Source organism: Cyrtonyx montezumae, unplaced genomic scaffold (assembly GCF_038088225.1).
Source record: "Cyrtonyx montezumae isolate F1298 unplaced genomic scaffold, pur_monq_1.0 scaffold_3, whole genome shotgun sequence".
Classification (NCBI taxonomy): Eukaryota; Metazoa; Chordata; class Aves; order Galliformes; family Odontophoridae; genus Cyrtonyx; species Cyrtonyx montezumae.
In genome coordinates this window covers 112,241,289-112,259,923 of record NW_027072034.1, presented here as the reverse complement: position 1 = coordinate 112,259,923, position 18,635 = coordinate 112,241,289, and the positions used below count along the sequence as shown (strand labels likewise).

Sequence of the window (18,635 nt, the reverse complement as noted above, 5' to 3'; positions counted from 1 at the left end):
GGCACAGCTTCCTTAGAATAGCAGGTAAGTAAGCAGAGCAAGAGAGAAAATGTCCTGCAATTCTCTCAAGCATTTTCAATAGTTAACCTGTGTTCCTGCACCTTTGCATCCTGGGCTGAGTGTACCTGATTGAGTCCTAATATAATAATTTGATTTGTATCTCCAATGGGAGATCTTTGATAGTCCCAGTACTATAGACAGAGACCACGGCTAATCATGAGACTGCAGAAGCATAAATCAAAAGACTTCATTATCAATGATGGGCAGCAGAGAAATACAATTTCTCCTGCTTGTCCTGTCCTGAGACTCAAAAAAGAGACAACTGTTGGCACTGCCATTTGTGGCAGCATCACAACACATGGAAGTGATTTTCACAAAGTGCTGAGTCAGCCTCACATCCCTACATGGATGTGAGTGAGGGCAGTGTGAGGCCAGTATAAATTGTACTAGAATATCCTACCACTGGCATCCTTTCCCACTGCAACATCTCCAACCTGACACGGAGAGTGAGGGTTTGTTTTAGCCACATTTTTTTCTCAGTTGCTCTAATGAGACTGCCAGAAAAGGGCACAGAAAATGTGGCAGGGAAGCTTTTAATATGGGTTTAGTTGCTGAAGTCTCGCTTCCTTTCACACCGCTTTTTTGCATCTAGTTTTTTCCATCACAGAGGCAAAGAGATGCCAACCCATCCAGGTCTGGAAACTGTGGTTTAACTGCAATTGGCCTTGCAGCCTACAGCTTTTGTCCTGAAACAGCAGTCCCTCAACACCAATGTGAGAGAACCACCTTCAGGAGGAATGACATAATGGCATGCAGGAGCCAGGGCCATGCCACTGGTACCAATGGGTGCAACTCTGTCACAGAAGTGAGCAGAATCAGGTTCACCAAAATGCACTTGGGAAAGGTAGAGCCCCTTCTGGACTGGGCTGGCTTCCCACAGCTGGGGAATCAAGGCCAAGTGGCACTCCGGCATGTTTGGGAGGGAGGTTTGTAGGGTTCTCTCTCATTCTGTGCTTATGGTCTAATGGGAACAAACTGATGGGCTCTACTCATTCAACAGCAGATATCTCTGAATTATCTGGCTGAGTGTCCAATCTGCTACCTCTCAGAAGAGCTAGAGATGGCTCAGTGGAGGCCTATCCCACCAGGCCACAATTTTACAGCCAGCCTGGGGAAGGACCACAGGACTTAGGAGTCTGTGCCATAACTTGAGGGCTCTGAGACCCTGAATGGTTTCTACTGAAAGTCAATGACATAACAGAAACGCCAACAGACCCTTTTTTGGAAAGGCAGTATCATCTCCCACAGCATCTACCTCTTTCTCTGTGCTACAGAAGGCCAGTAGGCCTCAGTCTGTTCTCCAGTCTACAGGCATGAGTGTTGGCATTAGGGTCATGCTGCAGGCTGCATAACTGTCCAGTCAAGACATAGAGAAGCCAGCATGCAACAAGGACTTTCTAGCCCTTTGACTGGGAGTCATTTGTGTAAGAAATCCCAAGGAAGGACACATCCCCAGGAGCAACATCTTAGTTTTTCTCCCACTTTAAGACCCTAAAAGCCAGCCACATTTTGAACAAGCCAATTACTTAAGCTGGGTCACAAGATGAGGTGTGAGAGATGATAGTGTCATGCTGTAAATCCACAGCTACAGGCTTGACTGCGAGAGAGAGTGAGGTGGGAGCCAGTGCAGCAATTTCACACTCTATGCCTGAGACTTCACAGGCCCATTTCCAAGAGATTTGCAGTGGTTGCGGGCAATAAAAAGAGAGAGAGAAAGAGAGGAAGAAGGCCAGAGAGGCTTTAGAGGGGAGGAGAGGAAATTAGTCAAGGCTTGGCTTGACCAGATATCCACTGAAGGTGATATACACATCAACATCATCACTGTAAATGGCATTCTCCCTCTCCCGCTTGTAGAGCCTCACCCAGACCTCATCATTTTCCTGAAGATCCAGCATGAGGCTCTGGCTCTGCATGATGCTGCGGTCACTGGGTTGGGCATACAGGATGACTGCCTCTTCTTCATTGTGCATGATGTGCATGTAGGTCTCCTTGAAGTTCCAGGTGTGGACGTTGAGGCTGAAATAGTAAAGGCCAGCCACAGAGCAGTAGAACTTGCCATTGAACATGTCAAAGTGACTGTAGAGGTTGACAAAGACGGTGTCAAAGATCAAGACCTGGAAGCCCTCGCTGCTGTGCAGTGCTTTCTTGCGGCCAACAGAGAATGCAGCATACTGGTGCTTGCAAGGATCTCCTGCTGTGCCCATCTGTCCTTTACTGCCTTTCTGGCCCTGGGCACCCCTCTCTCCACGTGGTCCTTCTTTGCCCCATTTCCCTGGTATCCCAGGCTCTCCTCGATCTCCTTTCTCTCCTGCAAGATGAAGCAGAGAACACAAGCCCTGTGTGATATCAGAGGGAGAGATGCAAGTGGATGTGAGAAAACCCAGTAAGGAGGCAGAGGATTGCTAACAGATTGGGGAATGACAGAAGAAGGAATGCTCTTGATTGTTACAATATTGTGCTTCATGGAAAAGGAGCCAACAGATTTACAAATGACTGGGGTATTTTTTTTCTAACCTTCTATTCACTGCCTGGTATAGCTCTGCTGGAAGCACCAGGGTTTATTCGTAGGAGACCCCAGCACAAGATGGAGAACAACAGCGCAAAGTACTGTTCTTGGCCTCTTTTTCATCCTCCAAACTCCCTTACCCCCACCACAGTCTCTGCCCTCCTACAGATCTCTCCCAGGACTCAGTTATCCACATAATGTTCTTGCTACAGGCTGGAGAAGGTGGAGAAGTGCTGATGTATGTAGGAGAATATGACTAGAGAGGAGCAAGGAGTAGGGTTGAAGAGAAAACATCCAAACTTAACTGGCCAGTGGGAAAAGATCCAGTCTGAGCTTTATGAGTGATGCAGTGTAGGTTAGAGGGCTGGTACTTTGACAGTACAAGGATAATCTGGGCATCCTCTGTAATTAATACTGTAGCTCTACTCTGTTGTTGGTGTGTTACTTGTCATAGGCTTGGGGAGACGTTAAAACACAGAGAGAAGAGCACCAGAACTTACATTTTGTTTATAGAGAAGGTGGAGGTCAGAGCAGCCTCCAGCAGAACTGCTAGCCTCACAGATATGTACTTTGTTTCTCTGTGTCCCCTGAGTTAACTGGTCTTGGCACTCTGGGGCCAAGATGAGCACTCACCTTTCAGTATGGTGATATTGATATAGGGACGGATCTCTGGCATCGGGTAGGGCAGGTGGTGGTGGCTGGAAGGCAGTGGTGGGTCATCTGCAGAAGAATCTGGTGGGTCACAGCAACGCCTGCAAGCACCAGGAGCAGGTTCTGTGAGGTGGAGTTCATCAGTGGGTGCCCCAAGCACAGCAAGTGGGAGAAGAAGGAAGGCCAGGGGTTTGCACAGGTAAATCATGTCCATGGTGACCTGGAAGGATATGAGAAAGTGCCTGAGTGAAGCATAAGAAAGTGAGGACATGGGGGATAGAGGACAGATCACTAAGAAACAAGCTATCTTGGTGGCTGGAGTCAGTGGTGAGACAGAATGACATTGTCCTGTGAGGGAATTAATGTCCTTGGTGTCCCTGGAGACTCAAGGCTGCAATCTGAGTAGCAAGCACATGGCCCAGGAGGATGCCCCACACCCTTCAACTCAGATGAATGGAGACTGGCTACTAGCCCTGGTGCAAGGCATGAACCTGAAAGCCTGTCACTAGGCAAACCACTGGAGCCACTCAAAGCTGCCAGGCTGGGATAGAGAAAGAAAGCACAGCAAAACCACACAGCTCCTTCAGCAAACGTACACTCTAATAGGATACTGTATCTGTTCAGACAGCTGTGAAAAACTTCTCCAGACCTCCACTCACTAGCTGTTAGCTATTCACAAAGGAAACTCAATATCCCAGCGGGAGTCAGACCCATGTCTCCCTGCAGAGAGACTTAACTCCAGCCTCTCTTTTCCCCAGCACCAAATCTAATCCCTCAGTGTTCCTTGGCCCCCCACCAGTCACAGAACTGTTTGAGTTGGAAGGAATCCATAAAGGTCATCTGGTCCAACTCCCCTGCAATGAACAGGGACACCCACAAGTAGATCAAGTGCTCACAGCCCCTCCAGACTGACCTTGGATGTCTCCAGGGATGGGGCATCCACCACCCCTCTGGAAAGCCTTTTCCAGTGCTATTCCAATTCCTGTTCCAGTGCTCAGCAGTGTCTCAGCTCCTTGCTTCCTTTCTGTCACAGGAGGAGAGTCAAACCCCAGCACCTTGACCAAAGGGGTGACTGATTTTCAGGGCAGCAGATTCTCGCAAAACGCCTGGTGTGGAGCTGCTGCACTGGAGAGAGAAAGAAAGCAGAGTGGAGCAGGCAGCCTTCAGAGAAGTATGTATGCAAAAGACACATGCAGGCATGCTCAGACACCCCTCTCTCAGCTGCTGCCCACGCTGCTTCTGCCCACACCCCACTGCAGCTCACCCTGGATGCTGAGAGCTCCCTGATGTGCTCCCCAGCCCCCCTGTTTGCTGGCTGCCCTCTGCCTGCAGAGCCAGCCTTGGGGCCCATGGCTTTAAGAGCCTGCGCTTGGCAGTGGCTGCTGAGTGCTGGCAGGGTGCATGGCCTGGGATTGGACCTGCTCCCTCCCCAATCCTCCCCCTCCCTTTCTCTCCCTGGCTTTGGGCACATTGCAGACTGGCTTGGGTTGCAGTGCCTCTTAACTCTTTCCTAGGTGGTTCATTTCCCTTTTTTTTCTCTCCTGTCTTTTGTCTTCCCGAATGGATTGCACTCTCTGCTAAGGATAGGTAAGGCAGAACAGGAGCATCCCACCCTGAGCACCTTGGGGATACGATGGTGTGGGATTCTTCTCTGTCTGATAATACCCTGTGTTAGCCCTCATCATCCCTTCACCTGGCAGCCCATACTCTCCCAAACTTCTTCATCTTTTGTTCTCTCCCACATGGTTTCTCTTTGCACATCACTGCAGTTTCTCGTCCCAGTCATGCTATTTCCAGCAGGTTCATTTGCCAACTGGGAGAGACACTGTCTTTTTCCTCTCTGGTCATCTTTCCCCAGGCAGAGCCCCAAGCCTCACACTTGGGCACATGTCACAGCAAGGTCACAACCCAGGCACAGCAGTTTGCACGGGAGGGGTGTGCCGGCCCCAGGCTCAGCCCTGATGCTGCTCCTTGCCCCAGCCCAGCACCAAGTGGTCTCTTTATGCCCTTTGAGTTAGAGCTGTGTGGCTGCACTGGGAGTTTGGAGGGAGTTTTAGGGTTCCTATGCTGTGACAAAGCTGGATTTAAGAATTTATACCCTATGGGAATGCATATATGTGGCAGAAGGGAGGAGGGGCAATAATTCTTTCTGCAGGGGCCCAAAGTGCCAAGTCAGCACTGCACGATTGCCAAGGGAATCTGGAGAAGGCTCCCATATTTCGGAGGGGAAAAGGCTTTTGTGCGTGTCTACGTGCGCTTGGATATTTGTTTTTGGTTTTGTTTTCCTTCTCCCACTTATGCGGTTTGGGAATGGGAGGCCCTCGCTTCCCAGAGAGTGGCTGGCGCTTGGCAGGACCCCAGCACCACTGGAGGAGCAAGCGGAAAAGTCTGGGAAAATATGTGCTGTGAACTGGGGGGGAAGGGAAGGAGGGGGCTGGGAGGGCTGTCTGTCAGTCTGCAACTTAACAAGCACAGAGCAAACAAATGTCCATCCGTGGCCAGAGGAGCCCCACAGAATTCATTGCTGTGTTCATGAGCTCCCAGCGCTGAGTCACGCCCCTCTTTCTCAGATTTCCCTGCCTGTCTCATTTCCAAGCATGACACTCCCCCTTTTTGCAGCTCCCTGCCTCACCTCAGCCTTACCTCCACCTTTCCAAGGGAGCAGGCAGAAGGAATGTGTTTGCCTTCATTTCCCCCTCACCTCTCCATCTGTGCAATGGATTTCCTACAACCTAGCAAATGTTTTTCACAGAGAATCACAGAATTATAGAATGGATTGAGTTGGAAGGGACCTCAAAGATCATCTAGTTCCAACCTGAGCACCCCATTGGAATGGCCCTTGCCATATTCTTGTCTATGAGCAGGACTTTGCACCTCATGTCTTTCCCAAACTGAACAGAGATACTCAAGGAGCCAGCAAACAAAGATAAGGGGTAATGGTTTCAAACTAAATGATTTAGATTGGGTATAAGGAAGAAGTTGTTTACAATTAGGGTAGTGAAGCACTGGCTTCACTTTAACTTTGTTGCCTGGAGAAGCGATGGATACCCAGTTCCTGGAGACACCCAAGGTCAGGCTGGAGGGGCTCTGAGCATCTGACCTACCTGTAGGTGTCCCTGTTCATTCCAGGGGAGTTGGACCAGGTGACCTTTAAGGATCCCTTTGAACTCAAACGATTCTGATTCTAAGGCCTGCTCTGGTAGCATCATCCTGCTGGGAAGCAGTTTATGCTAATAAAGACACCTTTGTCAGGGTAGTATCATCTTTCTCTCTGGAAGCAATGGGCTGCACCAGCAGTGTTTTGCTGGTGCAGACACTTTTCCAAGAGGTTTTGGCTTGTGTGGCCAAGTGCTCCAGTGTAAGGGTTTTCAGAGCACTCTCCTCAGTCCACATGCCAACCACACTGCTGAGCATAACACAACCTGCAGGCACCCTGAGTGTGTACTCAGCTGTCCTCCAGCTCACTCCTCACACACTGCCTTGGAGGCAGCCCAGGGAAGCTCTGAACAGATTGGACAACAACTATCTTTGCTCAAAAGCAGCTGCTTCCTCCTCCAGCATTTCCTCCCTTTTGCAACCCTCTCCACAAAGGACAGATCAGGGGGCAAGCCTGGCTTTCCCTCAGGCACTCCCCACATTCTATTAACCCTATCTATCACAAGCACAGCAGGAAGGAAGCTCCTTGCTGTTTCCTCTCCTTCCCACCCCTGTGTACAGCTCAGCTCCTCTTGCACATATGGACCCCCTGCCCTGCTGCCCATGCACACATCCACCCACAAACACTGCCGTGCATCTCTTCCATCTGCTAATCCTCTGGAGCAAAGGCATTGTCAGCACCAAGATCAGCCCCTTCCATTCTCCATCCTGGCTGCTTCCCCTGGAGAAGGGTGGTTTTCCCCTTCCTCACCTCTCTTCCCCTACTCTCCCAGAATAACACAAGCAGGAAGGGGAAGCAGAAGATCTCTTACCTCTGCACCCCTCCACAGAGGAGTCCCGAGTTGGGTTTGGTGTATCCTCAGCTGCTCCTGGTTAGCAGTGCAGGGAGGAAGGGAGCGAGGGAGGGAAGGATGGAGGGAGGGAGGGAGGGAGGGAGGGAGGGAGGGAGGGAGGGAGGGAGGGAGGGAGGGAGGGAGGGAGGGAGGGAGGGAGAGAGAGCTGGCGGGGCCCAGCTGACTCCAGCCAGATGCTCGCCAAGTGCTCTTATGTAATTATCGTCCTTTCCATCCTCCCTCAGAGGCCTTGGTGAGTGCCTCCCCCCATGCTGCCCCGTGTCAGGCTTGGCTCATGCTGCCTCCGTCCTTCCTTCCACCCGCCTCATGCTTTGCTCAGCTCAACAGCTGATCCATTCTGGAAGCAAAGTTCCTGCTCCTGGCTACTGCCTCTGCTGCCTTTCAGAAGGAAGAGCACGTGCTCCAAGAGCACGGGACCAGTGAGCAGCATGGCTCTGTGCTCTGCTCCTCTTCATCACTGCCCAGCTCTGGTGGGGGCCCTCATACTGATCCCAGAAAGAAACATTGCTCTAACTTTTCCCCTATTATCCCTCTAATTTTCCAGAAGTTGAAAGTGAGGCACAGACTGGTGGGATGTTCAGTGCCTGCAGATGGGGAGGAAGAGACTTGGGGTGCTGAGAGGTAACTGTGAGTTTCCATGCTGCAGTGCTTTGGAGTGCTCTCAAGTCACCCCATAACATCAGCAAGCCCTCTTTGTTCTTCGTATCACTGATTGTCTCAAGCCAAACTGCACAGTGGGATGGGAAAACAAGCCTTGCCCAGCCTGTGGGCTTGTGCATCAGCCAATCCCTGCTCACCAGCAGCACCACCACTTCATGAAACCCTTTGGCAGGGACAGCTGAGGATGTGCAGGTTTGCTAGAAGCCATCCGCGTGGCTGCATTTCACTCATAGCTGCTGCTCAAGCAGGGCCTGGCTCAGTGAGCAATGACACGTTCCTTGGCCTTACGCAGGCAGCCGCAGTGTGTGAGGGCACTGCTGCCAGCAGCAATTCCTGCTGGGGCTGCTCTGTCAGCGTGGCGGCCTGGGCTTCCTCACACAGACATCAAGTCCTGCCAAAGCTGCTGCAGTTTCTTTTCTTCACCCCCCCAGTCCCCCCCCCCTCCCTTCCCCTTTTTTTTTCTTTTTTTCTTTTTTTCTGCACATTGCTTAAACGCCACGTGGCTGAGGAGAAGCTGGGGGAGCCTTTCACCTGTACTTGCAACTTCTTTTCTTCTGTGACCCTTCTTTAGAAGCCCTCCTGCCTACAATGAGTATTTCAAGCTGATGGAACAAGCCTGACAGCAGGAGTCTGAGACTATGTGTTCCCACCATTGCTTGGTAGCCAAGTCTCGAACTGGTCAGCAGAATCCTGCCATGTTCTCTGGGTATTTGGTCCATCACAAGACCATGAGTCAACAGTGTGCCATTATGGCCAAGGAAGACAATGGTATTTTGGGGTACATTTAAAAAGAGCATTGATGGAGGAGATCTTCCTCTGCTCCTCTTCCCTGCTGTGACCACACTTGGAGTGTTGTGTCCAGTTCTGGGTTCCTCAGTTCAAAAAAGACAGGGAACTTCTAGAGACTGTCATGATGAATGGCTGAGAGCCCTTGGACTGTTCTGTCTGGGGAAGAGAAGGCTGGAGGCGGATCTTATCAGTGTTTATAAATATCCCACGGGTGGGAGTGAAGTGGATGGGGCCAGGCTCTTTTGAACAGTGCCCAGTGACAGGACAAGGAGCAGTGGGCACAAAGTGGAACACAGGAAGTTACATACAAACATGAGAAGAAGCTTCAAGGGTGGCACAGCACTGAAACAATCTGCCCATAGTATTTGTGGAGTCTCCTCTGAAGATATTGAAGACTTAGCTGGATGCTGTCCTGTGAAATCTACTGCAGGTAACCTGCTTTAGCGGTAGGTTGGACTAAATCATAGAATCACAGAATTTTTAAGGCTGGAAAAGACCTCTAAAATCACCTGGTCCAACCACCAGTCCATCCCCACCATGCCCACTATGGCCCTCAGTGCCACATCCACACAGTTCTGAACACCTCCAAGGATTGTGACTCCACCACCTTCCTGGGCAGATGATTTCCAGAGGTCCCTTCCAAATCTACCGTTCTGTGACTCTATGATTACTCCAGTCTCCATGCAGTGGGCAAGAACACAAGCTTTGTAACACAGCAGTACAGCAAAGCACCAGGCTTTTACAGTAACAGATCTGTGGGGCTCAGCATGGGGCCCGGGTCTGTGTGTTCCTAAAAGGCAGAAAGTGGCTGGGGATGACATCCTAGTGAGTGGCAGCAGGGCTGGGTGCTGGCATACATCCCACCCTCTCCTCTGTCAGCTGAAAGAGCAGTGAGAGGGTACAGATGAAATGTCCATGTTGTGCACACACAGCACATGAGTCAAGGCATATATATTTCCTCCCAGTATGTCCCCATTTGTCATGTAGAGAGGGACATGCCGCAGCTGTCTGAACTGACATCCCAGTGTGTGTGTTTGTGCATGACGCACTGAGTGCAAGATCTGAGCAAGCCGGCTGCATGCTGCGTGACGTTTGCATATTTTATGCTTGGGAAGGCAAAGCACACCAAGTTTTCATGAGCAAATATTTGCATATTTTCCACTCATTCGAGCAGATAAAACATTTCAGTTCTCTGTTGCATCCTCAGGAGATGCAGAAGCATCTTTTTTTTCTGGGGCTTTTATATTTTTTTTTATCTCCCTGGCTCTCCTGTTTCCCCTATAACAACTGATCAACTGCTTCCTGACCCCTCCCCACATCCCATTATTCCAGGGTCCTGTGTAGCAGCTGAAGCAGAAAGTGGACAGTACTGTTTGCCTGAGCTGAGCCACTGCATTACCCTGCTGATTACAAATACATTGGCTTCCCTAACAACAGCTTCCAAGTGTGGGCTGCACTGGTAGGAGCCCCTTGCCTTGCTGCAGGACCTCTTCCCCTTAGCACCATTCCCTGCCCTTCTCATGAATGGGTCCAAGGCTGCCCTGTGCCACAGTTGGGATGGCAACATTGTGCTTGGGCACGCACGCACCCATATTTCGTCTCACACACTCACAGACAACGCATGGATTAAAGCACCCACAGACGTGAATATACGCGCGCACGCGTTCACACATACCCACAATGTGCAGCCACGTAAATACTCATTTGCATGCACGCAAACACATCACATAAATACGCCTTTCTGTATCTGCTTTCTGACGTGTGCACATGAGCTCTCGGCAGGGTGGGCTCCCTGCAGCTCTCACACCCCTCTCCGTGATCAAACGTTTGCTGGGAAGAGGCATTGCACAACACTGCGGCCCTTTCTAGTCCTGCAGCTCCAATCTCTACGTGATGAGAATAAAACCCTTTGTGCGGCACAGGGCTTGATGGAGCCCTTATCTCCGTGCCTCTGCACCCAGAATAGAAAAATCCATTTCCACATCTGACTGGAACAAATCCTTCTGAATTCGGTCATCATTTCACTGCGCAGGGTCCTTGTGGCCCCTGGGGTGCACAGAAACAACCTCACTGTCGTCAGGAGGAACGCAAGGGTATCTGGATTAGTGCTGTTGTCACAGAGAAAGCTGAGATTTCACCAGGAGGGAGAAGGAGCTGAGCTGAGAGGCTGGTGGTGGGAGGCAGAGAGCTAGCCTTCGTCATTCCCAACAGGCTTTAATCAATGAGGATACTTTGCAGAATTTTGTAATGTTTGTTTTATTCTTGTAAATTGTAGGCGAAAAATACTTTTATAAATTTTTGTCCCTCCTCCAGTCTTATTCTTGGTTTATCTGGTTATTTTCCCCCTCTATCTGTCACTGAACTATAGGATGTGATATAGTGGGGAGAAGAAAACAAAAGACAGAAAAATACAACCATAGAATCATAGAACCATTTGAGTTGGAAAGGACCCTTAAAGGCCATTTAGTCCAACTCCCCTACAATGAACAGGGACACCTACAGCTCAAACAGAGTGCTCAGAGCCCCTCCAGCCTGATCTTGGATGTCTTCATGGACAGGACATCCACCACTTCTCTGGGCAGGCTGTTCCAGTGCTTCCCTCTCCTTATACTTGTGACCCTTTTCCATAAAACTCCTGTTTAAACTAAAGATCCCAATGTTGCTTTTCCCAACTGAATGCCCTGCAGAGCTGCCTTCCTAGTGGGTTCACATTCGGTGTACCAAAATGATTTATCCTTAGCATACCTGCTCAGTGCTGGCATTGTAGTGCTTGGGCTCTTCAGGGATGAAGAGCAGTGCTGCAGTGGCACAGGCTGCCCAGGGAGGTGGTGGGGTCACCATCCATGGGGCTGTTCTAGAACCGTCTGGATGAGGCACTGAGGACATGGTCAGTGGGCACGGTGGAGGTAGGCTGGTGGTCATAGAGGTCTTTTCCAACTTTAATGATTCTATGATTGCTGCAAGGTCCCCATTCTCTGTCCCACACCTTTTTCAGTACCCAGCTATCAGCCATACTCCCTTGCTGATATCATTTCTCCTCTGTCCTACAAGGATTGCTGTGGAAGCAGAGCTCCACATTCACTTTGCTCTACTCACTGCTGCAAGAGGCACACCGCAGGGCCCCATTTATAGTGTTGGGTTGTCCATGTGCCTGGTCACATGGTAGCCTTATCTTTTTGCCTTTCTACTATTTTTAACCCCTTAGAGAGGCAAGATCTTCATCAGTTCATCTTCATTCTGCTGGGATTTCTTCACTGCGCTCCATCCATTGGATGCTGTGGGAACTTCCCAAGCAAAAAATAATAATAATAATAAAAATAATAATAAAGGAGCCTTTTCAGTGCAACAGATTGTGAATCCCACATCCATGAATAGTTTGCCTGCTTTTCTCACTACGACCTACAGTGTGGGGAGCTGGTGCATGGATGGAAGGAGAGGGAGATGTGAAGAGGTAGCAAGGATAAAAACTGGCTGCCAGTGAGTTGAGTCTACACTCCACAGATTATGACTGCTCATGCTCAGGTGACTAAATGTGCTTTATAAGTTCATAAGTTCATAAGCTCATAAGCTTTATAAAAGGAGGTAAGCAAAAGGTTGGTGGTATTACTGGGAGCTCAGTGCTGGCTCCTGAGGCTGATCCTCTTGTCCCAGCAGACCTGCCCCATGCCATTTCTTCCTACCATGTGCCTTCTTTCAAATGCCCTGTGAGACATCTCTCTATCACTCAGCCAGCTTTTGTCATTGACCCTACCCGGTGTGCATCCTCCAATATCTTCTGCACTAAGGGAAGTTTATATTTTCTGTGGAGGAAAGCACCCAGATGCTACCAAGGGCTCTGGTATGAGAATCTTCTTCGTGGCTGTAACTTAGCAACAGCATTCAAGAAGAAGTTCAAGGTGTGGGGACAGACATAGCCTGTAGGAATGGAGCCAAAGTGGTGGGAGAGACCTTCATCCCTCCCACTGTTGTGCACTGATGCTCTTGCACAGGCCCGCTTACAGCTTCCTTCAAGCAACTGATGCACACTCATCCAACACTCACAGCAACACACGCCCTCTCATATGCTGAGACAACTAGTCAAGCGCACACACATTGCTATATATACTTGCATGCCTACACTTAAACATCCAACAGTTGCATAAACATTCTTCTTCACCTTCATTTTTATGCACTTATACACACATAAACCTTTATCTGTACGTATCTGCACCCACCCCACAGCCACACACAGGATAGCATCAGTGCCAAGCCCCTGTGCATCCCCCTCCAGTGCTGACTCCTCAATCCCTGACTCTGTTCAGCCATTCTCACACACATACTGTCCATTGATCAAATTTTCACATACAATCACCTTCATACATTTGCAGGCACATCATTTCCTCTCCATCAAGAGCCAAATACTCCACAATTTTCCACAAGAACAGTCAGCTGCTAGTATTTCCCAGACTCCTCCAACACACATTGGAGATCCCCCTGGGCCCCTCTGCTTCCTGCCCCCATTCTCTATGACATATACTTTGATCTCCTCTACCAGCCAAACATTCCTTTATACAGAGATCAGAGAGACTGTATTCTCAGGAGAGACAAATCTATAGCATCTCCCTTCTCCTAAACACACAGAATTGTTCTGCTCAGTTGGCTTTTAAGTCCAAAGGCATTTTGTTTATTTACAGCCAGGCCAAAGGAGAGAAAAAGGGAAAAGGCATGACAAACCCTGCCTCCAAACCACCCTTCACAGTCTTCTTTTCTAATCTTTTTACACCTTCCATCAGGGCGCAGTCACCAGGAAAGCTTGAAGTTCGGGAAAGAAATGTCCCATTTGCTCTGCCAGGTAATTCTTATCACCAGGTGGTCTCCAGACAGGACCAATGAGAAGGTAAGTTGTCCCTAAGACTTCCTGAAGATCTAGAGAAATGTCAGCCATTCGTGCAACAGGCTGGTGGTGGGCCTTAGATGCAGAGTTTTGTCCTTCCTGTTCTTCCTTCAGGGTATACTGCTTCTCATGTCCATAAGGAAGACAATCAAGGCACCAGGATGCCTGTTCTAGATCTTCAGAGGCACACATCACATATCCCTATTTGAGAACTCCCTTGAAGTGCCAGTCACATGGTAGCTGATGCTCTTCACTGGTGAGTGAATGAAGGTTGGATCATGCAGCATGGGACAGACCTTGCTCGCTCCAAACTGCCTGTTCCCATCACCTGTTCAGCTCTGCTTAGATCCAGCCCTTCCTTTACTTCTTGGCACACAAAACTTAGGTGTCCCTTCCAAAGCCAAGTACAATGCTTTGTTGTTGTTTTTTTTGTTTTGTTTTTTTTTTTCCACAAGCTCACAGAGCCCTCTTCATCTTTAAGCATAATCTTGGCCTTTAATATTGCCTTGTATCAATCTCTCCCAATGTCTCTGAGATGGGGTAGCACAGAGGGTGAACGGGATCCCGTGTCCCAGTGTCTCTTTCCCCTGCACCATCCATTTCATCATAAATAGCTGACATGCAACTTGCTGTTCTTCTCACAGCCTACAGGCTCTTCAGGGAGTGGTTTTTGCTCATTGCTTTCTCCTGCCCTGCTGCTTAGAGGGCGTTCCTGTCTGTCATTGCCGTTCTGGGTGATCTTGCTGATCTCCTTCTCTTCCCCTCCATCATCAGACTTCTCTGGGGCACATTCTGGCACTTCCTGGCTCTGGACACGGCGGGATGGCCTGAAGATGGCCCTTCGGAAGCCCTGCTTGAAGCGGTAGGAGAGGAAGCCATAGATGATAGGATTGGCACAGCTATTGGCATATGGCAGCACCACCACAAGGAAATAGACACCGAAGAGGGACGGCTCCTCTGGCAGTGGACAAACAACATTGATTATGTTGAGGACGTAGAAGGGGAGCCAGCAGAGAATGAAGACAGCCACAACAACCACCACCATACGAGTCACCCTGCGCTCTGAAAGTTTGTGTTTAGAGGACAGAGCCCTCACCCGCCTGCCAGAGGAACGGACCTTCACAACAATGAGAAGATAGCAGAGGCAAATGACTAAGAGTGGCCCAAAGAAGCCCAAGGTGGCAGTGTAGATGATGAAGCCAGCTCGCCAAACTGAGGCAGGTTCTGGCCACTGGATGTGGCATGTGCTCATACCTAAGGGGACGTCTGAGAAGACCACCACGGGCAGCACCACTATGGATGACAACATCCACACAGTGGCACTCACAGCCTTGGCCACTCGAGCTGTTCGCCATTTGGAGGACTTCCCAGGGTGAACCACTGCCAGGTAGCGGTCAACGCTCATCACTGTCAGGCAGAAGATGCTGGTGAACTGGTTGATGGCATCCACAGCCATCACCAAGCGGCACATGAAGGACCCAAATGGCCAGTAGGACAGGGCATTTTGTGCTGCCAAAAATGGCAGACCCAGCATGAAGAGTTCATCAGCTAGGGCCAGGTTCAAGATGTAGACGTTGGTCACTGATTCACTCACGGAGTGTCGCAAGACCACATAAATGACCAGAGAATTCCCAATTAGCCCCACCACACAGACAATGAGGTAGACCACGGGAATGAGGACACCACTGACAGCCACACCAGGGCTGGTGGTGGTGGAGCTGTTGGGGATGATGAAGCCTGCCCAGCTACCAGAGGCATTCCCCTCCTCTGACACTGCTGGTGTGGGGAGGCTAAAAGCAGAAGTGTCCATAGCAGAGGCAGGAAAGAGGGTGAGGGCAGTCTCCCTGCAGGATCAGTTAGCAACCTGGAGATGAGAGGAGAAGAAAGGCATTTACACCAGGGACATGACAGCTGAACAAGCCACAGTTAGAATCTCCACATTAATGGTCCGTGGGTATGAACAGGTGTGGGAAGTTGAGGTGAGTTAGTGCGTACTGGCAGTCACTGAAACGTGTCAAACCGTATTGAACCCATCCAGATCTGGGAAGTGCAGAGGGCACAGAGGGATTAACAGGGACATGGCTTGGTGTGGGACCGGTGGATCTTCTCTTCTAGGAAAAGATCCTCTAGAAGGAACCACGGAGAAGGTTAGGTACAGGGAAATTTCTTGTTTTCTGCTGATGGCTACAGCACTCGGAGAACAGTTGCCACTGACCTGATTCTCATTTACAAGGGGCAGGTGCCTTATGAACAAAAGAGTGAGAGGTATCCAGCGACAAAGTGCCTGTGGCATCTTTGGATCCCCCATTCACCAAGTATTTTTCTTGCTTGCTGAAGCCCATTTTGGACTTGTGAGGTCACCATGGGATTGTTACCCTCATCAGCAGAAATTAAATCATCTCCACTCTTATTTCAAGCCCTGAAGCTGAACTCAGCACCTGAGCTGGAGAAATGCCATTTTGTGTTGTGTTAGTTTGAAAGTAAAATAAGAGCTACATTACTTTGGATACTTCAGGAGGGATAAACACAGATGTCTCCTTTGTCTCTTTGGCTTGTTTTCTCTCTCTCCTCTTGCACCCTGGAAAACACTGTTAATTGAAGAGGCTCTGTCTGCCCCAGCTGTTCACAACACCAAAGCAGTGTCCCAAGCTTCCTAATCTGTGTTGCCCAATTGCCCATCACATCAGGGTTTGGCATGGAAACCGCACTCTCAGCTCACTCAGAGACAGCTTTGAATAAACAACCTCTGTCCTCTACCAGCTCTCTGCTGACACTGGCTTGAAGTTGCAGGGAGAGGAGAGACAGAGAAGGGGTGGGCATGCCTTTTGTCTGTAATCAGGGCTCTAGAAATATAACAGAACCCAAATCAGAGACATCCTAGCATAAATTACTCGGGGCAGATGTGTGATGTTGTCAGGGTCACTCCAGCTCTAGCAAAATTTTCTGTCAGGGTCACTATCCTTACAAATCAGGTCCTTGGAAATTTTGATGGCCTGGTAGAGGAGTACAGGGTCCTGAGGTTCCCCTTTATGGAGATCTCTCATGGTTATGAAGATCATTTACTCTTGAAATGAAACTGGAGATCTCAAAGGAAAGAACTCCAGTTATTAAATACCTTCAGGAAGCCAGAAGCACTGTGGAAACCTTACTCCCAGTAGGGTTCTACAGAGGATCCCTATGTTGTTCAAATATGTCTTGACAGTACCACTTTTTGTCTTTTTTTGTTGATGTAATTCCAGCTTTTTGGAAACCGCAGGGCAGACCTGAGTTTTGGATGGATTCCTTGGGTATCAGATAGGCAAAACCCAACAGACTTCACAAGTGTGCCAAATCCTATGTTGAAAGAACCTCAGCTGATGGGACACAAGAAAAGGTAACTGGGTAACTGTGTCTTAAGCCCAATACCACTGGCTATTGCATAAATGTTTCCTGCTACACTTGAGTGAGCTTTGAAAGACTGGAATTGTTTGCATTTCTTTATCTGAAGGTGCCTTGGGCTGTCTTGATGGAAGCCCACATCTTGGGGTGCTGCAGTACTGGGCTGTTCCATACATCACAAGCGGCTGCAATAAAGTAGGAAGACAGAGTAGGAAGCAATTTGACACTCTTGTTTCTAAGCTCTAAAATAATTTCTCTGAGATTTTTTTCCCCACTGCTGTTCCAGTGACACGTGTGCCCTCCTTGCTGGAGGAAAGAGATGAACAACATATACTCTGGAGCAAAATATCCCTGTGAACACTGGCAAAGAACAGAACAATATGTGCATAAAAAGATGATGCTCTAAAATGTGTGGACATTGTTGCAAATCCCTGTGGATGTTCCTTCTGCATGCACAGTATTTTCCAAAAAGGCATTTGGAGATAAAGCCCCACAAATGACAAATACAGATGCAGACACCTGTGATGGTTTGAAAAGCTTATGGGGAAATGTCTGGGGTCCAGACTTAAAAGCCGAATGTTCGGGTTGTTGTTTGGCAATTCACTAAAGCAAGCTTCAGTGGTTCAAAAACCCTGTAAAAATGCTAAAGCATGCAATATTCACTAGAAGGAACAGAAAATTACTTCTCTTGCTCATGCAACCGTGGTGGGCAAACTTTGTCTTTAAGCAGGGGTGGTCAGTGTGTGTGCTCCCCGAACTTTGTCAGGCACCATCTACCAGCTCAAACTCCACATTGCATGCTCTGGCTAGATTGACGGAACAATCACAGGACATCAACACCTCATTTGGGCTGGATCCACACTGCTTTGGCAGCACCCACATTGGTAGAAACTTGTGGGGAAAACTGGCCTCAGACTGCAAGTGTGTTGGCAATCCCTAATGGTCTGTCCCTAATGATGTGGACAGCATCTGTTGCAGGAGGCTTGAGATTTCCAAACGGGTGCTGCTGGAATACATCTGGTCCATACAGCTGGAAAGCAGGTGTGGGCAGACAGGTAGGAGGAGGCTGGGAGTTGATGCAACCAATTTAAATATATATATATATATTTTTTTTTTTTTCCTACATTTCTGCATTGACTGAGAGGAGGAGGATGCTAAAGCCTGTCTACAAAGCAGGGCTAAAAGCCAGGAGTGACCACTGAGCCCAGTAACTTGCTACCTTTTTGCCACCCTCCCCACCTGCCCACCTTGTTTCCCATGGTCCTGTTCCAGCTCAGGACATCCCCTGCCTCACTCCAGGGTGAGCAAGGTGGCATGGAGCTGGCACAGCTGGGGGGTCAGAATGCTTCCTCTGTGGGATGGCAGAGTTAACTTCTGTATGGACTCATGCCCGCGGGAGACAGCTGGGAAGAGCAGACAGAGCTGCGGGGTACTTACGTGTCGTTGGAATGCACACTTTCCTCTGCTTCACCGTGAGAATCCGTGCCATAGTTTTCCCCTTCCCCCTTTTAAAGGAAAGCAGTCCCAGAAGGGAGGGAGTCTAAAATGTCCTATCAGCACAGCCACAAGTCCTTCTTCCTTGGACCTGCCCATCGCTCCATCCCTGACTGCTGCGGGACGTCTCTTCCTCACCCCCAGGGCCCACCCGTTGCCGTGGCCATGCGGGGGTGCCAGGCCCCTCAGCCCCGCGTTGGTGGCTCAGAGGACC

At 49.5% G+C, this 18,635-nt stretch overlaps 2 protein-coding genes across 3 annotated transcripts; both read right to left on the bottom strand.

The window, feature by feature from the left end:
• Positions 1–1,572: 1,572 nt before the first annotated feature.
• On the bottom strand, positions 1,573–7,265 carry C1QTNF6 (C1q and TNF related 6). Of its 2 annotated transcripts, XM_065743009.1 has the most exons (4): positions 7,186–7,244; positions 4,131–4,337; positions 3,200–3,437; positions 1,573–2,368 (listed from the first exon to the last, which is right to left on the bottom strand). In XM_065743009.1, exons 3-4 carry the CDS (start codon positions 3,429–3,431, stop codon positions 1,821–1,823), a joined length of 780 nt encoding a protein of 259 aa, XP_065599081.1. In that variant the 5' UTR covers positions 3,432–3,437; positions 4,131–4,337; positions 7,186–7,244; the 3' UTR covers positions 1,573–1,820. The 2 variants fall into 2 exon arrangements, with proteins under 2 accessions (XP_065599081.1, XP_065599082.1); XM_065743010.1 differs by lacking the exon at positions 4,131–4,337 and having other exon boundaries at positions 7,186–7,265.
• Positions 7,266–14,017: 6,752 nt separating this feature from the next.
• SSTR3 (somatostatin receptor 3) lies at positions 14,018–15,401 on the bottom strand. The gene has a single exon (XM_065741308.1). It carries the CDS (start codon positions 15,357–15,359, stop codon positions 14,154–14,156), a length of 1,206 nt encoding a protein of 401 aa, XP_065597380.1. The 5' UTR covers positions 15,360–15,401; the 3' UTR covers positions 14,018–14,153.
• Between the last annotated feature and the right edge of the window lie 3,234 nt (positions 15,402–18,635).

Bases quoted from the DNA above. Each gene is read 5' to 3' on its own strand.
- SSTR3 (XM_065741308.1), bottom strand. From the start codon at position 15,359: ATGGACACTTCTGCTTTTAGCCTCCCCACACCAGCAGTGTCAGAGGAG.
- C1QTNF6 (XM_065743010.1), bottom strand. From the start codon at position 3,431: ATGGACATGATTTACCTGTGCAAACCCCTGGCCTTCCTTCTTCTCCCA. The intron at 2,369-3,199 runs GTGAGTGCTCAT...TTCATCTTGCAG, and splicing joins CAATATCACCATACTGAAAG to GAGAGAAAGGAGATCGAGGA.